The sequence below is a fragment of the Mus musculus genome, chromosome 9 (genome assembly GCF_000001635.26).
Source record: "Mus musculus strain C57BL/6J chromosome 9, GRCm38.p6 C57BL/6J".
Classification (NCBI taxonomy): Eukaryota; Metazoa; Chordata; class Mammalia; order Rodentia; family Muridae; genus Mus; species Mus musculus.
The window spans coordinates 4664578-4684864 of NC_000075.6; the positions used below are offsets into that span (position 1 = coordinate 4664578).

Below are 20287 nucleotides of genomic sequence, written 5' to 3' on the forward strand. Positions count from 1 at the left end.
CAGGCTAGAAGCATTTTGATTTAGAAATTACTTCTGGGAATTGAAATGAAAACATTGATAATGTGCCCAAACTATTCTCTGGTTTAAGCAGCATTAAGGATCAAAATGTTTGTGCAAAGTCACATGAATGATACAAAGGCATGGCAGACTGAAAGTTAGAAATCTCCTAAAGTAGAAAATTAAGACTTACCCCTGTCTGTATCATACAGGAAGACAAAACAATTCCATTCATAGTGATCCAGGAGGCTCAGGAGTGCACCTCTCAATGAAGGTCTTAGCTGAAGCACGAACTGGCTCTCTCCTTCAGTGGGGAAGCTTGGTGTGATGAGAGAGATGTGCAGAGCACTGCAGAAGGAGGTCAAGGTATGCACTGACCTCTTGTCATAGAGTCCAAAAATGGCAAACACCCCTCTAGAATACTGGGAACAGACTGCAGGAAAAAGAGACAGAGAAGCCAATCACCAACTCTTACCCCATTGTGAAACTGCACACTAGTCTACAGTCTATGAAAGTTAAAAAAAAAAGATTAAATGTTAGTAATATGTAATAAAAAAACATAGAAAATGTGTGCATTTATTGAACAGTAAGATCTAAGTTCTTGAGTTTGTGCTGACAGCCAAGCTTCAATTAAAGCCCTGCATTAAGAAGCCAATTCCAGTTAAAGAGAAAATTGACTAAAGAAAGTAATATACAGCCCTCTAAAACATCTCAAATCCAATACTACAGGCTTTTAAGAATGACAGATATATTTTTTTCTCTGTATTTGTTCTTGCCTGAAAACAGTAATAATATACTTTGACATTTTTAGTAGGAATCCAAGACAGTTGCCTGCTTCCTGTGCTATTTGTTTGCCTCATCTAATTTTGGACTACATTTGATAAACAAACTGCTAACTTTTTCTTTCCAACTTTGCTCTGTAGGAATTTCATGTTTTATCACAACCTTGAAGTCTGCTTGAATCATATTTGAAGATAGAATTTGGGTTTGAGAAAAAAAAAAAGTTTTAGGGCATACCTGAGTGAACCAGGAGTAACGGTGTAACGATGAACCTAAAACGATTGCCCCAACCCCTGAAAAGGCCTGACCGGAGAAAGAGGACATCCTTGTCACCATCACAGTTCTTCAAGGATAAGAAGGCACTGCCATCGAGTGTGAGAGACTATATTCTCTTAAAAGGTGTTTTTGCTTACTACAGCATGGCTAGCTTATGGAACATATTTAGGTGACTGTTTAGCATCTACACTTTAAAAGACACAGAACTACAGTCAGTGGATGACATAAGCCTGCTCCTCGGTGTGTGTGTGTGTGTGTGTGTGTGTGTGTGTGTGTGTGTATGTGTGTGTTTGCCTATTGGCAGCTGCTCTCTGTTTCTATCTTTAGACAGTAAAGCAACACTGCATTGTAAATTCTTATATTTCTAATAGTCTTTCTTTTACTTGGTTTATATATCATAGCAAGGCAGAGTAGTTTTTACCACTAGAATATATTTTCATTTTGGGGTTTTTAGTCAATATTTTTAATTGCTAAATTCATTAAGAAATTCAAGAATAACGGATAACCTACAGATACCCATACACTTTTAGTTCACTAAGAAATGAAGAATTAGAAATATTTATGTTCATCTTGTGTATATGAGTATTTTCCTGCATTTATGCATGTACTATGTGTGTGCCTGGTTCTCACTAGGGCCAGAAGAGGTATTCAGATCCCCTAACTACATCTTTTGATGCTATGTGGCTGCTGTGAGCTGAACTTGATCCTCTGCAAGAGCAGCAGATACTCTGAACTGAGTTACCATTCTAGCCTCTGGAAGTAAAGACATTTTTATTAAAATGTTAACATTTCTGGAAAGGGTTTTCAACAATTTTGTAAGATTTATTTATTTTATGTATGTGAGTACACTGTACCTGTCTTTAGACACACCAGAAAAGGGCATCAGATCTCATTACAGATGGTTGTGAGTCACCCTGTGGTTGCTGGGAATTGAACTCAGGACCTCTGGAAGAGCAGACGGTGCTCTTAATCACTAAGCCATCTCTCCAGCTCCACTAACAAATTTGTATTGTACAATTTTTGAGATTTCAGAACATGTAGTATAATTAAGTAAACCTAACTAAGATGTAGAAATGTTTCTTTTATTTCTGCTTTAGCTCCTAAAATTGGAAATCAAGTATAAATGGAGTGTAAAATTAGCAGAAAATAGGTGGTGATGTTGGTAAACTTTACATAGCACAATGCGATATATTTTTTAAAACAATAGGCTTAATATAGTACCAAAGACTATATTTAGTTGAAAAGTACAAGATATAATTGACATGGAGATATAAGGGGAAAATTCAAGACCTTGTAAGTAAGCTCAAATCCTAACATTGCCACTGCTTAACCTGACTATTTTGGACATATTATTTTGTCTCATTGGTATAAAGAATAAAATCTAAAATGCAAAAATTCAACAAAGTATATAAACCTACTATTCTATAAGGATACACGAAACAAAACCCAACATATTTTAAGACATCAGGTTCTATGCATGACTATAGTTTAAAAATTTTATATTATATTACAAAATAAGAGTTCTAGAAAATAAAATACATCAGTTTTTCTTAAGCCAATACACACCATGTTCAGATGTTATACAGTAGATAGCATTTTCATAGCTACTATAGCAGTTTGTAAAGAAATCTAGTAAGGAATATCATGTATCTCTAACTCTGTACTCTGTCAGGAACTACAGTGAATTCCTGGAACACACTGGCAGTTCTCAAAGGCATCCGCTGACAGAGTGACTAGTTGTAATTCTCTTCCAACTTATATAGCTGTCAGAATGAAAGCACTGACATTTTGAATTTCCTTGCAGTTCAATTTCTATAACTTCAGTGATCTAGTAACGCATGTTATAGATCATGTGTTAACTTCATAGATATTCCTCCAACACTTTGGCTTAATTTATGCGAATGGTTCAGTCAGGGCATATTTCATTTCCAAATGTGTTCTGGTTTTTATACCGATTTGAGGCTGACTTTCAGCCTTTCCTTAATTAAAGGAGTAACTCAATTCACGTTTTTCGTTGGTTTAATTCGCTCTTGTGTTTTGGCCAGATTTTAACCCAGGTTAAGCATTTACTCTACCGCTGAACTTCACTCCCAGCCCATGGTTCAAATAACTTACATTTTCCTCCAGTGAAAATAATGTTTATATTATGTCCTAATTTACATAATTTATGATACAAGTTATCTTGTTAGTGATTAGGTTTAGAATTCAAGGCTTCAGCTTCAGCTTCCATTTTGCTACTAAACCTACATTCAGGCTTTAGAAATTATTCAGGAAAAAATAGGAACAGTATTTTTCCCACAGTATTTCTTGAGGCAATCCAAGAGTTCTCAAGAGGGACCCTTGCTGCATCAAAACAATTGATGAGCTATCATGGGTATACAATGCTAGAGCCCTTCTTCCACTGCCTCCCTCCCCCCCCCCCCTCTCTCTGGCGCTCACACACACACACACACACACACACACACACACACACACATTAAGGAGCACTCCTGCCTTCATCCATCCAAAATATCAACACTCTTTGTAAAAAGTGTTAGGCAGTAAACAAAAGGTTAAGTATTATGCGCAAACCCCCTCAACTGCTAATTCCTTCCACATATTTTCAATGTAAACCTTTTGACTTCCCAGTGCTCTGGCACTCATCATATCATTTACCGTATTTCAGTTTATTTTAGTAGGCCTCAATAAATTTAATAATTTCTTCATGCTAATCATAACATGTGCATTCATTTGCATTATGATAATCTGATTTTTTTCATAGCTAACTGCCATTCTGCTTCTATTACTCTTACTTTCAAAGCATTCTAAATACACACCAATTAACAGTGCTTCTGGATATGTATCAGCATACATTTGCAAATTTCTGTTTATAGTGTTAGTGTTTTGAAAATTATCCCCATGTTTTATTCTACAGCCCTGGCTTGGCAGGTAAAAGTCATTGTGTCTTCAATATGTAACAATTGGCTGTTCAGTGTTATTACCCTCAGGTGAAACCCTGAACAATACAATGTTTGGTCCAATAGATTCAAATTTAATAGCCTAGTCATTTCCATATTCATTATAAATTTCATTACTGAAACACTAAATCACAATTTTCTTGGTTATCTCCCATACGCATTTACTTGTTGCTTAGAATCCAAATAACTATCCAAAGAGTACATATAAGAGCATATAAGTGCAGCATAATTTAATAGAGTAAACTAAGCTTAATAAAAATATGTTCTCAATATAAAAAAGAAAACAGAATTTAGTTTTTATATAAAATAACAAGCAATGAATAATGTGTAGTCAGTGAGTAGAGGTGGTGGTATCATGATGACAGATACTTTGAGATGCAAACACTAATTAAAATGAGGTTTTGAAGTAAATAATGCAATCATAAGTTTCAGTACATATTCTATATTTTGCTTCACTAATGAGATAACATGTATATGTAAATTAGCTAATACTATAAACACATGGTGATAACCCATCCATTCCCTTTAGAGCTGATGGTATTTTTAAAAAGATTTTTAATGTATATTTGAAGGAAAGAACAGCCAGATGCATCTGGAAGAGTCCAGAGCAGCAAGAGAGAAAGTAGTAGACTGAACATGCCAGCTACTAGACTTGGCCTTGGGAAAAGAAAGAGCAGAATGGAGATATAGAGAGAAGTCAGCAGAGAGCAAGAAACAAAGAGAGTGTGGACAAAAGACAGGGCATAACAGAGGATCAAGAAAGAACAGAGCAAAAGCAATGGGGTTATAAGAAAAAAATGAGTAGCCTGTGAGCTAGGGAAGTTTAGCATAGCAGGAGGTGGGAAGAGTGGAGAAGAGCTAGCCAGGACTTTGGAATGTGTAAGTCTTCTAAGTACTTGTGATCCTGAAGAAGCTTGATGGTCAGCTTGCTTTTAGTTATACCAATATGCACAGCAGGAATCCATTTGTCCCTTTTACCACTGATAAGGGAAATGCTTTGTTTTAGTTGGTGGGGGGGGGGGGGAGGGTCGGCAGGGGGGCAGCGTCACAAATAATGACATAATGCTGGCTTTTGTCTAAACATCAGAATTTGTGGAAATGAAGTTTCTTTTGGACCTGACACTTACTAAAGCAATATTCTATGTGCACATGCCTATGCCCCGCCTGAAAACTGTACCATCTACTTCAAATCCATCACATTGTCTGGAGATCTATGTGTCTTTTGCTTTCACAGTTTCCTTGACACAGTGAAGTACCTCAGATTGTTTGTCACACCAATTCCTTTTACAATACCTTACCACCTGAACATTTAGAACTGTAGTCTTTCTTCTGATCAACCTGAAATCCTGGGTTATATGAAAAATCTGCGGAGAAAAGAACCAAACTCCCTCCCTCAGCCATAGCTAAGTTTCAAATCCTACGCCAGGATAAATAATGTTACAAATTATTAAGCAATAGTTATCAGTTATTAAGAACTATTATTTAACTCACTACCCAATTATCTATAATACAGAGATTATATCTTCCATGAAGTATACAAATATAAGTAAAGAAAATCATTGAAACTGTTATAATTCATTAAGATTGGGATCACTGTATAATAACAAGTGAGAAGAAAAGTCTATGTATATATGTATTATTATCTAAAGAGACCTCAGAAGTCTTGAATTTAATAGGATGTCACAGCTACTATTGGCTCCCAGTAGAAATAAACGGTAAGACCCTCTTGTCAAATACCCTACATGTACTAGTTGTAGAACATGGAAAAATGAAGCTGGGGGTAAACTGCAAGGTTTTTCCCTGCTGATGATCTGTGGGTCTGAATGTGTCAAGTGTTTGAACTAAGGCATGCAGCACTAGTAATTGATGCTCTCCCTTTCCAGTGTAACACTTATACATGTGTTTAGTTAATTTAAATTCTTTGTAGCCTATTTCACACATTTCTATCAATGGGAGTCCTTGGCAATTTGAGACTACCTTATATGTAGTTTAAGTCTTTGCTTCAATTTTAGTAGATCTCTAGCTGTGATAATTTAATAGAAGCCCCCCCAGGCAGAATAAAATAATGCCCTGTAGTAAATTTTTGGTTTCTTTCAATTGCTTTTTTTTGTGCTTTGTGAGGTATATATGTGGTGGGTTTATGAATCTTTGCTCAGGGACTTTTAGAAAAATAAACAGGATGTAAATTTAACAGAAAACTCATACAAAAGTGGAATAATATACTAAAATTTTCAGTGCAAACTATTTCTTGTCTTTCCCATGTAGACCTCCAAACAAGCAAAAAGCTGTTAAGTTTTTAAGCTGTTAAGAAGCCAATAATAAAGGCTTTTTTGCTCTGCATCCTCTTGTCATTGGCAACACAACCTTTAGAAATCCTTTTTTATTTTTATGTTCATGTCAGCCCCTTGTCCAGTGTATCATGTATGTATTCATTAAGCCTCCTCTATGGAGCTGCAATACCTGTTTCTCTTTCTTCTTTATTTTGTTCTCTGTTCCTAGGATAAGTTAATTTTAAGGGTAAGTTACCATGCTATCAAAATATTTCTCTAATTAAAAAATAGATTTATTTTATTTTCTATGTATAGGTATTTCACAGTTATGTGTTTCTTGCCTGATTTTGCATTCTGAGGAATGCATTTTCTGAAACAGGAAGTGAATGAATAAACCACTATATTATCAAAAAGAATATAATTTTATATGTCACACTTCAGCATTCTCCTAGACAGTTTATTATTTCATCGGTGTTATATTTAAATCAAGGTAACTTTAGTACTTTCTGACTTTTTTAATACTATTATGATTAGATGTTACATGTGCCAAACATATCTCATAAATATTTAGAAACAGTTAAGTTTCTCTTCAACAGTGATGTACAATCAAGGAAAAAGTACTGCACATTAATATCAAAGATGTGGTATTATAATACCCTACATGTATTTATAAAGGGTTATATTTATCCCACAAGAAATAGAATGTGTTAAATAAATCATTTATGGAAAAGAGACTAGTAACCCGCCTAAAGAGAGGCAAGTAAGCTAATAACAGAGACTAGAGTACGTTTATAATCCTAAGACTATGAGAGTGAGGGAATCTGCACATGAGCTAGATTTGGTCCTGTCTAGCTGATTCTAGACTAGAATCTAGGCCTTTGTATAGGATGAACCCCTGACATCATCTTCAATGCTATTGTTATGACAGATCACCTCATATTAATGTCATTTACCTATACTAAATGTCTCTATGTCAAAAAAGAACAGTTCTTACAAAGACTTAAAATTGATCGCATCGGTTAGGCTCTGCTGACCAATACTGATGCATATTGACTGAGCATTGGGACCCCCAATGGAGGAGTTAGGGGAAGGACTGAAGGAGCTGAAGGGATGTGCAACACCATAGAAAGAATAACAATATTTACCAAACAGACCACACCTCCCCCAGAGCTCCCAGGGACTAAACCACCAACCAAAGAGTACACATGAAGGGACTCATGGCTTCAGCAGCATCAATAGCAGAGAATTGCCTTATATGGCATCAATGGGAAGGGAGGCCCTTGGTCCTGTGGAGGTTCAATGCCCCAATGTGGGAGAATGCTCGGCCAGTGAGGTTAAGAGTGGGTGCGTGAGGGAGCATCATTATAGAAGCAGGCGGGAGGGGGAATGGAATAGGAGTTTGTGGAGGGGAAACTGGAAAGGGGAATAACATTTGAAATGTAAATAAATAAAATACTTTGAGATGGGTGGGTGGCCCCATCTCTTGACTGGGGGCCATGCCTGTCTACTGGAGGTGGTCTCTATAGGTTCTATCACCCCTTCCTGCACATTTTGGCTAAAGTCCTATCACAAAGTTAAGACAGGAACAAAAATTGGAGCAGAAACTGAACCATCCGGGGACTGCCCACCTGGGGATCCATCCTGTCTGCAGACACCACCCCCCACCCCCCACCCCCCACCCCGACACTGTTGCTGTTGCTAAGAGACACTTGCTGACAGGAACCTGGTATAGATGTTCTTGGAAGGTTCTGCCAGTATTTGACCAACTCAGATGTGGATGCTTAGAGCCAACCATCAGACTGAGCTCAGGGACGCCAGCAGGGAATCTGGTTGAAGAGCTGGAGCAGCAACCCCATAAGAAGAAAAGTCCACCCAGTGTTCCTGGGGACGTCCACCAACCAAGGAGTGTAGAGGAAGGGATCCATGGCTCTAGACAGCAGTAGCAGAGGAAGGCCTTGTCTAACATCAATGGGAGGGGAGGCCTTTTGTTCTGTGGAGGTTTGAGGACCCAGTCAGTGTAGGGCATGTTGGAGAGGTGGGGTGGGAGTGGGTGGTAGTTGGGGGAGCACCCTCATAGAGGCAAAAGTGAGGGGGAAAAGGCAGATGTGGGATGGAGGTTTTGTGGAGGGGTAACCTGGAAGAGGGATATCATTTGAGATGTAAAAGAATGCATTAATAAATTTTAAAAAAGAAAAATAATTTAAAAAAGAAAAAAATTATAGCATTACCGGGTGCTGTAAATGTCCTGTCCCTTGCTGGCAACACAGTAGATGCCTTATGCTCATTTTTTTAAAAATTTACCCTTTAAATTGGTGGCCATAACAATGTGGATAGAAATCCAAAAGCTGAATGTACTCTTTCACTTTGATGGTTTTGTGAACTTACTATTTGTTATCACCTTTGAAATTCTGATGCAATGAATAATTTTTGTAGCTCTTATTGTCACCAGAATGATTTGGGATAAGTAGGAAAAAGCTAAAAATTACCAATGTTTAGAATCTAATTTTAAATATGTATAGAAGAGAGAAAAATATGTATAGAAGGAGGGGGATATGGCCAAGTATAATAATATACATGTATATAAAATTGCACAAGAACATCAATAATTCTGTGTGCTAATAAGAATAGATTCAAATTTTAACATAAATTTAAAGCTAGAGGATAAATTTATAATTTCTATTATAAAGATATTTATATGTTACCAAGGGCCACTGTGTATATTTCTACATTGATAATTATTATTTTCACTATTAATGCTATTTGTATTAACAAATTGTAGGAAAAAAGCTTTAGTTACTACTTTTTAAAAAAAGGAGTTGGTTTATAAAAAATAGCTAGCATTTTAAATTATATTTTCCCTTCTTCCTATCTAGTTCATAAATGTCCTTGTACCAAAAATATTAAAAAACTGTTTTCTACCACTAAAAGGCTTAATTACTTATTCTTTTAAAAAATTCTGTATCTATAGCAACATAAGCGTGATTGGAGCCTATAGCTAGAAAGTATGGCAAAATGAAGGAATGACTAAAATCTTGAGGAACTCCTGTCAAGCTGATTCAGAATTAACAGTGCAGCACATGGCGTGTCTCTCCTAGGATCTGAGCAACCATAAGAGAGGGAGGTTTAGAAGACAAAGCTTGTGGGAGTCTTTGAATGTGAATAACCAATGTTTTCATTTCTCAACATAGAGATGATAACTTAGTTGTAGAAAACATTCATAAAGTAGTGAGAAGAATATCTATCAGGTTTTCTTCCTGTGGTGGAATGAATGCATTGCCAGAGAATGAATTGTATTGAACATATTGTAAGTGGCTTTGGCTCCAGACACATTTTTCAAATAGATCAAATGCTTATTTACTACATGGATTATTTCCATCACTGTGACATTTTTTAATAAAATTCAGTCAGTATAGTATTTACACTAAGAAGTGAATCACAGACTAGAGAACGAGACAGATATGTGATGTCATGCCCTAAGACATGAAGATAACTACAGAAATAGACAATAATAATAATAATAATAATAATAATAATAATAATAATAATGAAACATAGAAGGGAAGTGTTAGCCACAGGATGGGCTTGATATGTCTAAAGACAGAGACCCCAACAAGTGGGCTAGTATATCAGACAAAGAAAATTAATACAATGGTAATCTGGAGAAAATGTAATTGGCACAGAGTGTAGATATTGTGTTTCTGGGAGTTAGATAGAATTCAGTGGATTATCGGTAGGGTGAATGAGTAAGGTGGACAACAAGAGGAATGGTCACACCATGATTATTGTGAGTGAATGAATGGACAGCAGTTACATGACCTTGATAGATAGCTTTTTTTTTTTTTAACATTATAGGAGAAGTATAGTTTTATAAAGAAAACCATGGGTTCTTTTGTGGACATGTGGATATTAAAGTGTCAAGTGTCAAGCAGGTGACTGCACATAAGAATGTGAAGCAAGGAAGAGTAACAAATGAGAAAAAGCAGATTTAATGTTCAGTGTTGGGCGGAAGTGATTATGAAGGATAGTATGAGATTCACAAAGAATGTGCAAAGATATTCATTATTAACACTAGGATTGCGGGAAGAAATCATTTAAAAATGAAAGCAAAACATGAAACTTGGAAGAAATGAAAGGAGGGAATTTCAGAGTGTGAAAGGTCATCAGTTTAAATGCTATAAATAAACTTTCTGCAGAGCCACATCTGAGGGTTTCCCTTTAGAGGTCCATGAATTGTTTTAGCAGCTTTATAAAGTTATTGTTGCTGTTACATTTTTGTTTTTTGTGTTTTTACTGATTCCATTCCTTGAATTTTATTCTCTTATTCATCACCATAAAAGGATAATTAGTCAGTCACCCTCCCCCAAGCCCTTGCTTGTAGCCTAAAGCAACCACTAACCTGTCTACATTTTTTAAAAGACCACAAGCATATGCTGGATAATCCAGGTGACTGGCTTGAAATAGTGATACTATGCAGGAGATCAGTGCCTATATTCCATTTCCACTGACATCACATTTAAAACTGTTCTATGGAGTCTAGAAGTATTACTCAAACACTTGCCCATGAAAGGACAAATTACATCTTGGTTTAAAAAATGGAGATATGGTATGGTCATCTGGTATACAAACACATACATGCACACACCCATATCACATATATCCACACACATACACATAAAAACACAAAACTGAAATTCTAGCAATAGTGAAGCTGAGGCAGGAACATTACAAATTTGAGACTAGCCTGAATTACAAAGTAAGACACCCTTTTCTCATTAAAAAGAGACATTAGGAAGAAAATTTCTAGCATGTGAAGAAAATAAATAAGAGTAGGCAATGGGGAAAAAACATAACCCAGACCACTAATATACATGTATGAAACTATTAAAGAATTAATGAAATAAACTCCTGAAGAAAATGTTTCCTAACAAAAGCATCTATTCAGTTTGCAAGTATGAAGCCTTATGTAAACCTTTCATGTACAGAATAAAAAAAAAAACAACAATGAAATGAAAGAAAGAATCATAAATGAACATGGAGAGGTAATAAGCTTTGAAAGCAGGACACAGCAGTCATGTGGAAACTAAGACTTTCTGCAAGATACAGCATTAGGAACTTGAGCAAAGGGAATACATGTGAGAGGTTGGTATACCTGAGTTCAATATTACTCTCTTCCTTTGGATCCCCCATACACTGTTCTGGGTTCCTTCTAATTTCACAGCACTGGCCTTCAGTTTTCATTGCTTTCATGTCCTTATCTCTTGCGCGCGCTGGACTGGCCAGGAAGAACGACGCTGCAACAAGATCCTTCTGCACACGTTTATAGTTTATAGGGAGAGCTTGATTGTAGAGGCGAAAAGACCCCGAGCCCAGAACTGGTGCTGCTTATATAGGCCTAGGAGAGGCGTGTCTCACATCTGATTGGTTAACTTGTCTCTCATCTTGGCAAAAGAACCTTCACTGCCTATGTATGTGTGGTGGCCAGCAGTAGCCAACTGCCACTCTGCAACTGCCACTCTGCAACAGCTTCCCACACTTATCTATTCAGTTTTTAACACAAAAACAGCATGCCATCATATACTCTTATTCTTTAAATAACTTCATTTTTTTCTTTTAACCCAACTCAAGGTTTGGAACTGAATAGGAAGACTGTCAGAGTAAAAGGAGGAGCTCAAGGGTCCTTCTTCCTGCCACTGCCAAGAACCCTGCCTAGAGTCTCTTACAGAGTTACCTTGCTGTGTAATTGAACCATGTAATACTCTGCTCTCTGTCACTCTCACAAAATAGCTGTGATAATTAACTTATATTAAGAGCAGATTTGTTTTGACTCATAGTTGTTTAGTTATGCACATGTTCAAATGAACTCATTGTTGAGATCCCAAGACGGGGCCATGTATCTTTTTTTTTAAAATTAGGTATTTTCCTCATTTACATTTCCAATGCTATCCCAAAAGTCCCCCATACCCCCCCCCCACTCCCCTACCCACCCACTCCCACTTTTTGGCCCTGGCATTCCCCTGTACTGGGGCATATAAAGTTTGCAAGTCCAATGGGCCTCTCTTTCCAGTGATGGCCAACTAGGCCATCTTTTGATACATATGCAGCTAGAGTCAAGAGCTCCGGGGTACTGGTTAGTTCATAATGTTGTTCCACCTATACCAACTCAAGGTTTTGAAAGTTAATAAACAACAATTTGTTCTTTTCTTCCCTCTGAAAGTCACATTTAAATATCAGTAGTTTACTTTTTGGTTATCTGTATGGGACCAAATCCCCAGGTCGGTGGGTGGGCACATAGATTATTCACCTCCTAGGCCAATTCTCTCCTTTACTCCATTCCAATAAAAAGAAGAAATAGCTGCCAAAACATTCTCAGTTCTTAGATTTGTTTTCTCTTTCATTGTGAAGATCATGTGCCAACCTTCTCAGGATTGCATTCAAATCTATAAAATATATCTTTTCCCATTCTCTCCTCTATAAAAATGTTGCCATCTTCTAGTCCAATTGAATATGAGACTCTCCTAGAGCAAGCTTCCTATTCTTCCTCCTCAGTTACTGTCTTTAGAACAAAGAGTATAAGTAAGATTGCATTTCATGCCTACTTAAAGTGCTTATACTTTCCCCTGAATTTGCAGTAGTATTGGTAAGACATGGGGGATATAGTCTGCTCTTTCTGTAATTTACTGTTTCTCATCTCAATTGTAGTGCCCTTTATTTCTCAAGGCAAAACTATTCTCTATTATTTTTATTTTTCATCTGATTTATATTCAATTTTCATTTGTTTTCCCTTTATGGCATTATGATTTAATTTTGACATTTATGCTTTCACTTCCTCCAAACCATCCCATATACCCCCATCCACATTCTTTCAAATTCATGACCTCTCTTTTTTACAATTGTATTGTATGCATATTGCAATAACAGTATATATTGTTAACTATCTAACTATATCAAGCTATATAACTATGCAAATATATAACAATATAACTGTATAATTATATAACTAAGTATATAACTGTATAATTATACAACTAACAAGATATATATATATATATATATATATATATATATATATATATATATATATATCTTTCATAGATGTCTACAGTTCTATCCAACCACACAAAATTGTTTCTATTGTCTTTGTAATCCTCCCTATACTTTCAAATTACCTATTTGCTTGTTTTAAAAGTCATCTCCAGGATAATACATATTTCCCAAGAAGAGGTAACTTGACTGCTTTGTTCTCTGTTTTGTACCCATGTCTAAGCTTGGCATTCCAAACACTCACTAGTTGTTGGATGATTAAAATAAACATTTCTGGTGATGTAAATCTAGAAGAAGATGAGTAGGACAATGTGGGTTGACTGGCACAGAGCAACAAAAGCACTTCCTTTGTCTTATGAGTTGGTTCTCTCTACTGATTTACATTTCTATAGACTCTCTGATAGTCTCTAGACACCTATGTGTATTCTGAGCCCCCTTTGACTGTGCATCAACTCATCACTAGGATGTAATTAAACCTCAGTTTCTGAAAATTGCTAGCTATTATGGCATAAAATCTAATAAACACTTCTGATCAAAATCATTTGTAATCATAACTGTGCATAGATTTGTTAACAATTGAAATGCAAGTAATGAGACAAAAGACAGAAACAGGTTGCATCTTATTTTATATATACATATATATATATATATATATATATATACATATATATATATACATATACATATACATATACATATACATATATATGATATCATTTATGTGTATTTATACATTTAAGCAGGGAAACTTTATACTGTCACTTTCATATTCATTCTTTCATTAGTTGGGTTTTGATGATGTTTTCAGTATATTGACTGGTATGCTGCGGAATCCTAGCTAGGAACTGAAGTTCCCTCCTAACTCTTTTTGTAATCTCCTGCTCCTGGATGGCTCTGGTTATTTCTGTTCACTCTGTATTTACCTAGTAATACCAGTTAACCTTAAAAATCTTGTTACATATCTTTCTTTTCATATTTCTTTTTTTTAACAGTGTGGATAAAACTAAATTATATTAAAATGCTAACAGCATATTTTAGAGCTTTACAAAATCAAACTAAACCAATTTGGCAATCTTCCTCTGATCCCCCCCCCTTTTTTTTTTTTTTGATGTTCAAATGCAAGTTCTTCATGTTCATATTTGAAAAAGGCTCAATCAGATGATAGGAAAGCATGCTGGGCCAAAATTCATTAATTTATGCCCTTAAGACATTGTCATGGGTTATTAATATGTGAGTGCTATTTTTTAAGATTCTAAGTGGTGAGTTTGTTACAGTACAGAAAGTTACTGAGTTAATCATCACAACAGCAATCTGAAATGCAAATTGCACAAAAATATTTCACTTTAATTATATCACAATTATAGACTCTCAGTCTCTCAGATGTCTTCCCGGAAGCTGCTCTGGACAGTGCCATTAGAGCAGCAATGCAATCATGAGCCTCCACTGGAATGACCTTGCTTATGTTTCTCTTCCAGTTTTATGAAACCTCAGCCAGAAAGCACATTTTACTTCTAAATTAAACTAATTGAGAGCTCAGTAAAAATGTGCAGGCTTGGTTGAACATTTCTTTCCAGAGTCAGACCATTATAATGGAGACATTATGCTTCTAAGGCCCTTAAAGGAAAGAGCAGAAGGTTCTTTGTGGCAAGCAGGATGAACAGAAATAAAGATGCAGGGTAAAGATGGCATTCTTGGCAGTAATTTGGAACCCATAAAGATTCTATAATTCTTTTATCCTAATAATATATAGATTCCCACCAGGAGGCCTTCATTAAAGAATATTAGAGGAGATGAACGAACCTGGTTCTAACATATATCTAAATGAAACAGCTGTGCTTGCTTCATGTCAGTTTCTAGTCACAGCTAAATAAAGAATCATATAGGAAACTAAGGTACTCAGTGATTTGTTAATCATCACTCTTTTTTTTAAATTTTTTATTAGATATTTTCTTCATTTACATTTCAAATGCTATCCCAAAAGTTCTCTATACCCTCCCCACGCCCTGCTCCCCTACCCACTCTCTCCCAATTCTTGGACCTGGTGCTCCCCTGTACTGGGGCATATAAAGTTTGCAAGACCAAGGGGCCTCTCTTCCCAATGATGGCCGACTAGGCCATCTTCTGCTATATATGCAGCTAGAGACACGAGCTCTGGGTGTACTGATTAGTTCATATTGTTGTTCCATCTATAGGTTTGCAGACCCCTTCAGCTCCTACTCAAGTTTTTAGAATGTGTTTTTACCTTCTAGTGACTTCTTCATGGAAGCGTTTAATTATCAATATATTTTATACTGTGTGAATCAATTCCATAATTACAGCAAGATTTTTTTTCCTAGCAAAAGACATTTTAGAAAGTATAAATAATATGTGAAAGCTCTTCTTCATCAGATAAGACACTAAGATACATTTTAGAGGTAGAAGCCTTCAATTAAAAATGGAGTAGAGTAATATTTGGACAGATATTTGAGTGTGTTGTAGAAACTCTTTTCCAATGAATGCGACAAATCTGGGAACCTGTCATCGCTTGTTTTGGATGCAGCATTGCTTGGCTGTTGTCCAATGTCTGTGTGCAGCACTAGATGGAACTATGCCTGCAGTCATTATTGTTCTCTTCTTCAGTGTCCTATATAAGATCAGACCCAAAGTTGATGATCTATAAATGTAACATTTGTAACTGAAACAGTGGCACAAGGAGGTCTTTGTGTGAAAAGCATCTGACATTTATAAAGATTATACTTAATTAATGCACTGAATGAATACGATGTTTTAAGTTAGGATTTCTAGGCAACATAACTGGAATTCAGAGTTTACATACTCTCAATGGGATCACTTTCTCCATTATTTTAATCCCAAATCTTTAGTGTCATGACTGTGAGAGAATAGTTAGCTTGGGAAGTGGAAAAATAATGATTATTGCACTCATACTACGTACTAAGTTTTGAAATAGTCATTTTTCATTCATTCACTTAATTATAGGTTACTTGCATTTATTTTCAAAAGATAATACTTGGTAAAATGATACAACTCACTTAATCTTTTATATATAGATAATTAAACTGAATTTAAAGTCAAGTTATGCTCATTCCTTTCCATCAGTTAAAAAGAAAATCAGAGTCTAAGGGCTTCCTTCTTGCTGGCCTGCAAAGGGGATTTCCATGCTTATACTTTTTTTGAAGTGGAAGAGATGCTCTAAGAATACTTAAACTGCAAAGAGACAGCAGTGAATCTTAAGGGATTATGGAAAAGTAGCTTCCTGTTAAGAAGCCACATCTCAAAGTAAACTGACTTTCAGCTGACAATTTAAAAGCACGAACTTACTCACCCGAGGCAAATGGGATTCTGCACACAGTGTCTCAAGACTTCTCATTTGTAACTGTGCCTTGGTAAATCATCCTGCATAAAGTTCTAGAAGAGAATTTCTTGCTCGCTGTGACTAGGCAGGGTTTGAAAAAGGCACCTATCTTAATCACTTCATGGATTAAAAACAAGTGTTAAAGCGTTTCTTTTTCTTTCTACAATATAATTTAGAACCAGAAGCAGATAATGGAAAGGATCATCAGACGGCTGAATTAACTGGATTCTGGAATGTATTGTTTCGCCCATTTTCAAGTTCCAAAAACAATTTTCAAACATTTGAGCTGCACAATAAGATGGAAAATACAAAACTAGACTAATGAACCACTCTGATCATATTCTTCTATTGGTTGTGTTTGTAAGCCTATATTTAAGTTTCTCAGGAAACATTTCCACAATTTTAATGGTGAAAATAGATTCCAATTTATAAAGTTATACTTCTCTCTAAATACCAGAATTTTATAGATTTGAATGATGGCAAAATACATTGCATTTTTATTCTCTATAGTGCCAAGACCTAAATTATTTTTCACATACTATTTTTAATAAGTTTTTATGACTGTGCCTATGTGTGTTTGTGATGAAAATGGAAATATCATTGGGCTTTAGAAGTTATGACTGGATATGACTTTGTGTAATCACCATAATAATAAGCATTAAAACTTAAAATACACACTGTTCACTTTTCTGCTAAAATTGAAAATTTTCTAACAACTTTTATATTTCTTACAATAGTCATGATTTTATGGAACCAAATAAATCAAGTCTTAGAATATAGAATTTAAAAAATAAAATACCTTTGGATATATTTCTTAGCAAATAATATGAGAATTTTAAACATTCTTTCTAAAATAAAATTCATTATGCATTGTTTGATTATATAGAGAAAACATGTGAGATGTTAAAAAGACCAACAGACATGTATTTCGTAAACAACACCATAAAAGAATATTTTACCTGTTTTTTAAAGAATTTAATTGTTATTTTTTGTATAGCCCTGGTTGTCCTGGAACTCACTTTGTAGACCAGGCTGGCCTTGAACTCAGAAATCTGCCTGCCTCTGCCTCCCGAGTGCTGGGATTAAAGGTGTGTGCCACCACAGCAATATCTTCCAGAATTTATTCAATAGAATTATCATGCACAGTTTTCTGAACAAATGGATATTTCAAATACAACTTACATATTCACCTATTTCCTTATGAGCATATAGAATTAGTAATTATATATTTCTGTTTAACCACTTTTCTCACTATCCATAAAAAATCTACTGACTATTAACTGCCTCTAAATGAAGCTAAAGCAATTCAGCAGCCACAGGCTCTGCGTGTAATGTTGGTGGACAAAGCAAGTCAAGAAATAGATGTTTAAGGTTAGTAACAAACCTAAGAAAATTTGCCTGATATTGTCTATTACCAAATGGGATTAAATGCCAAAGAGCCTGGAGATTCTGCATGTCTAACTTGCAAATGTTGGCCACCAATGAAAACATATGTCCACTTTAGAGTAAATCAAGATCAAATTTTATTTGTAGGCAGTATATTTTTAGAATTGACTATCTGGCTCTATTGTTAGTCTTTCATTTAGGTTTGATGATAAATTGCCAACTATAGTCATAATGTCTAAATGGTACTTTTATATCACTGCTCTTAGCACTTTTTGAGATACCTGCTGTCGTTCAGTGTTTCATACATGTATAAATATAGAGGCTTGTAAGACCATTGTCTTACAAAGAGAAAACCTTACTTCTGGGCCATGGGATTATTTCATTAAAGACACTTTACAGAATATCTATGTTGAGTATTTTCTCGTACAAAAACTGGGTCTCAATGAAATAAAGTAGGATGATGGTCTTTATACATGGTGAGTAAATGAGGACATCCTTACCTTGGAGTAAAAACATGTTCTCTAAGGGGAGCAGCAACTTAACAGTGAAATTCTGCTTATAAATCAAGTTTTAAATACATACAGTATATTTCTTACAGATAGGCTGGGTAGGACAAAGTGTATTAGAAGCACTCTTATTTTACAGTACATATGTTATGTGTACTGTCCTCTGCCCTGCTATAAGTTGTATTTTGTAAAATTGTCTTGGTTATGATATTTTAATTACTCAAATCCTTAGCCATGAGTCTTTATATGTTATATTTGTTTTTTTATTTTTCTACCACTGATTAAGGCAAATCAGCCTCCTCACTTCTCTGATTAGGCTGTGGTTAATATTGAGTCTTTAGGCAGAATTTTGGTTTTGTAAATTGACTTTTTCCTCTAATGTAATATGCACAGGCATCATTCAGGTTTCAGTATTATTTTTAAAATAATTATTTTGAATAATGTGTTGTGTTTAAGGTAGCTTGACATTAATTCATCAAATATTAATTTGCAAAATTTATTTCAGGTAAAATGGGATTCTGAGAACATAAAAATAAGTAAAATGTATATGTAAATTTGAGAAAATACAAAATGAAGACTGTGTGGGATAATGCCTAATTTCATTAGGAAGGCATAATTAATCATCCAGCAAAATTGAGAATCTCTTTTGAGTTAGCTACTGTAATAGATACTTTCAGGCACACCCATGAGGGAATAGATTGTATCATCTCCACAGAACAAACATTTTTTTCTTGAAATTAATATTGATAAAAAAGGAGAGTGGGCAATAAGGTGCAAACTTAAGTGAGCTGTCTATTATCTATATATGTATTTATTATCTATGCATCTGTCTGTCTGTCTGTCTATCTATCTATCTATCTAGTAATTTATCATCTATTTATTTGTGTGTGGTCTATGCATGTTTACATGCAAAGGACAAAGGAGGACACCAGATATACTCCTGTTTTGCTCTCTGCCTCATTTCCTTGACATTGTTCTCACATATATCCTGGATCTAGCCATTCTTTGGCTAGGCTGTCCTCCAGAAAGCCATGGTATATCTTATTTCTATTTTCATACTAGCAGTTTGTGCTGGGTTATAGGCACACTTGTATTTCCCAGATTCTAATGGGTGCTCAAGATCTAAACACGGGTCCTGATGTATTCACAGCAAATCTTTATACCCTTTGAGGTACCCCTAGACTGTTGCCTGGGTTTTAACTAGGAATATGATGGATACTAGATCAGAAAAATTATTTTTATAGATAATAAATAAAAATTGTGAAGAGCTATAAAGAAGCCTAATAATTTTGAAGTGCGCCCACCCATGAAAGTAGATAAACAGGAGCAATATAAGTGTAAGAAAGAACCAAGCCAAGTCTTGGAAGAAGGTATAAGACATATCTGAAACTTCATTGTAAGGACAAGAGAACCCACTCTTGCCTATTATGATTCACAAGAGCAACTTTGTGTTAGAATTCCAGTTATTATATGGGAAGCTGAACAAGATTCTTGTTAGATTTCAGGGCATTTTGAAGTATTGCACTAGTCCAAAGCATGTGAATAGTTAATAAGTTCACTATTACATCACTTCAAGGATAGAGAGAAACATGGAGACTCAAGGAATCCTGTGAAAGCAGAAGAAAGAAGTTTGGGTGTTTAATGATAAATAAGCTGTGTGGAAATTTTTTGCCTAAAAATTTGGGCTAAAGCAAGTGCTGAATATTCATGTATTTGCAGTTC

At 35.4% G+C, this 20287-nt stretch overlaps 1 protein-coding gene across 15 annotated transcripts in view; it reads right to left on the bottom strand.

The window, feature by feature from the left end:
• Gria4 (glutamate receptor, ionotropic, AMPA4 (alpha 4)) overlaps positions 1 to 20287 on the bottom strand; it is a 378342-nt gene that overhangs the window by 246685 nt on the left and 111370 nt on the right. For all 15 annotated transcript variants that reach the window (XR_379085.2, XR_001778798.2, XR_001778797.2 and 12 more), the window contains exon 4: positions 191 to 430. Coding sequence is in view for 9 of the 15 variants with exons in the window: in XM_006509844.3 (XP_006509907.1) it covers positions 191 to 430 (240 nt within the window). In the remaining 6 variants the exon portion in view is untranslated. The remainder of the gene's footprint in view (positions 1 to 190; positions 431 to 20287) is intronic.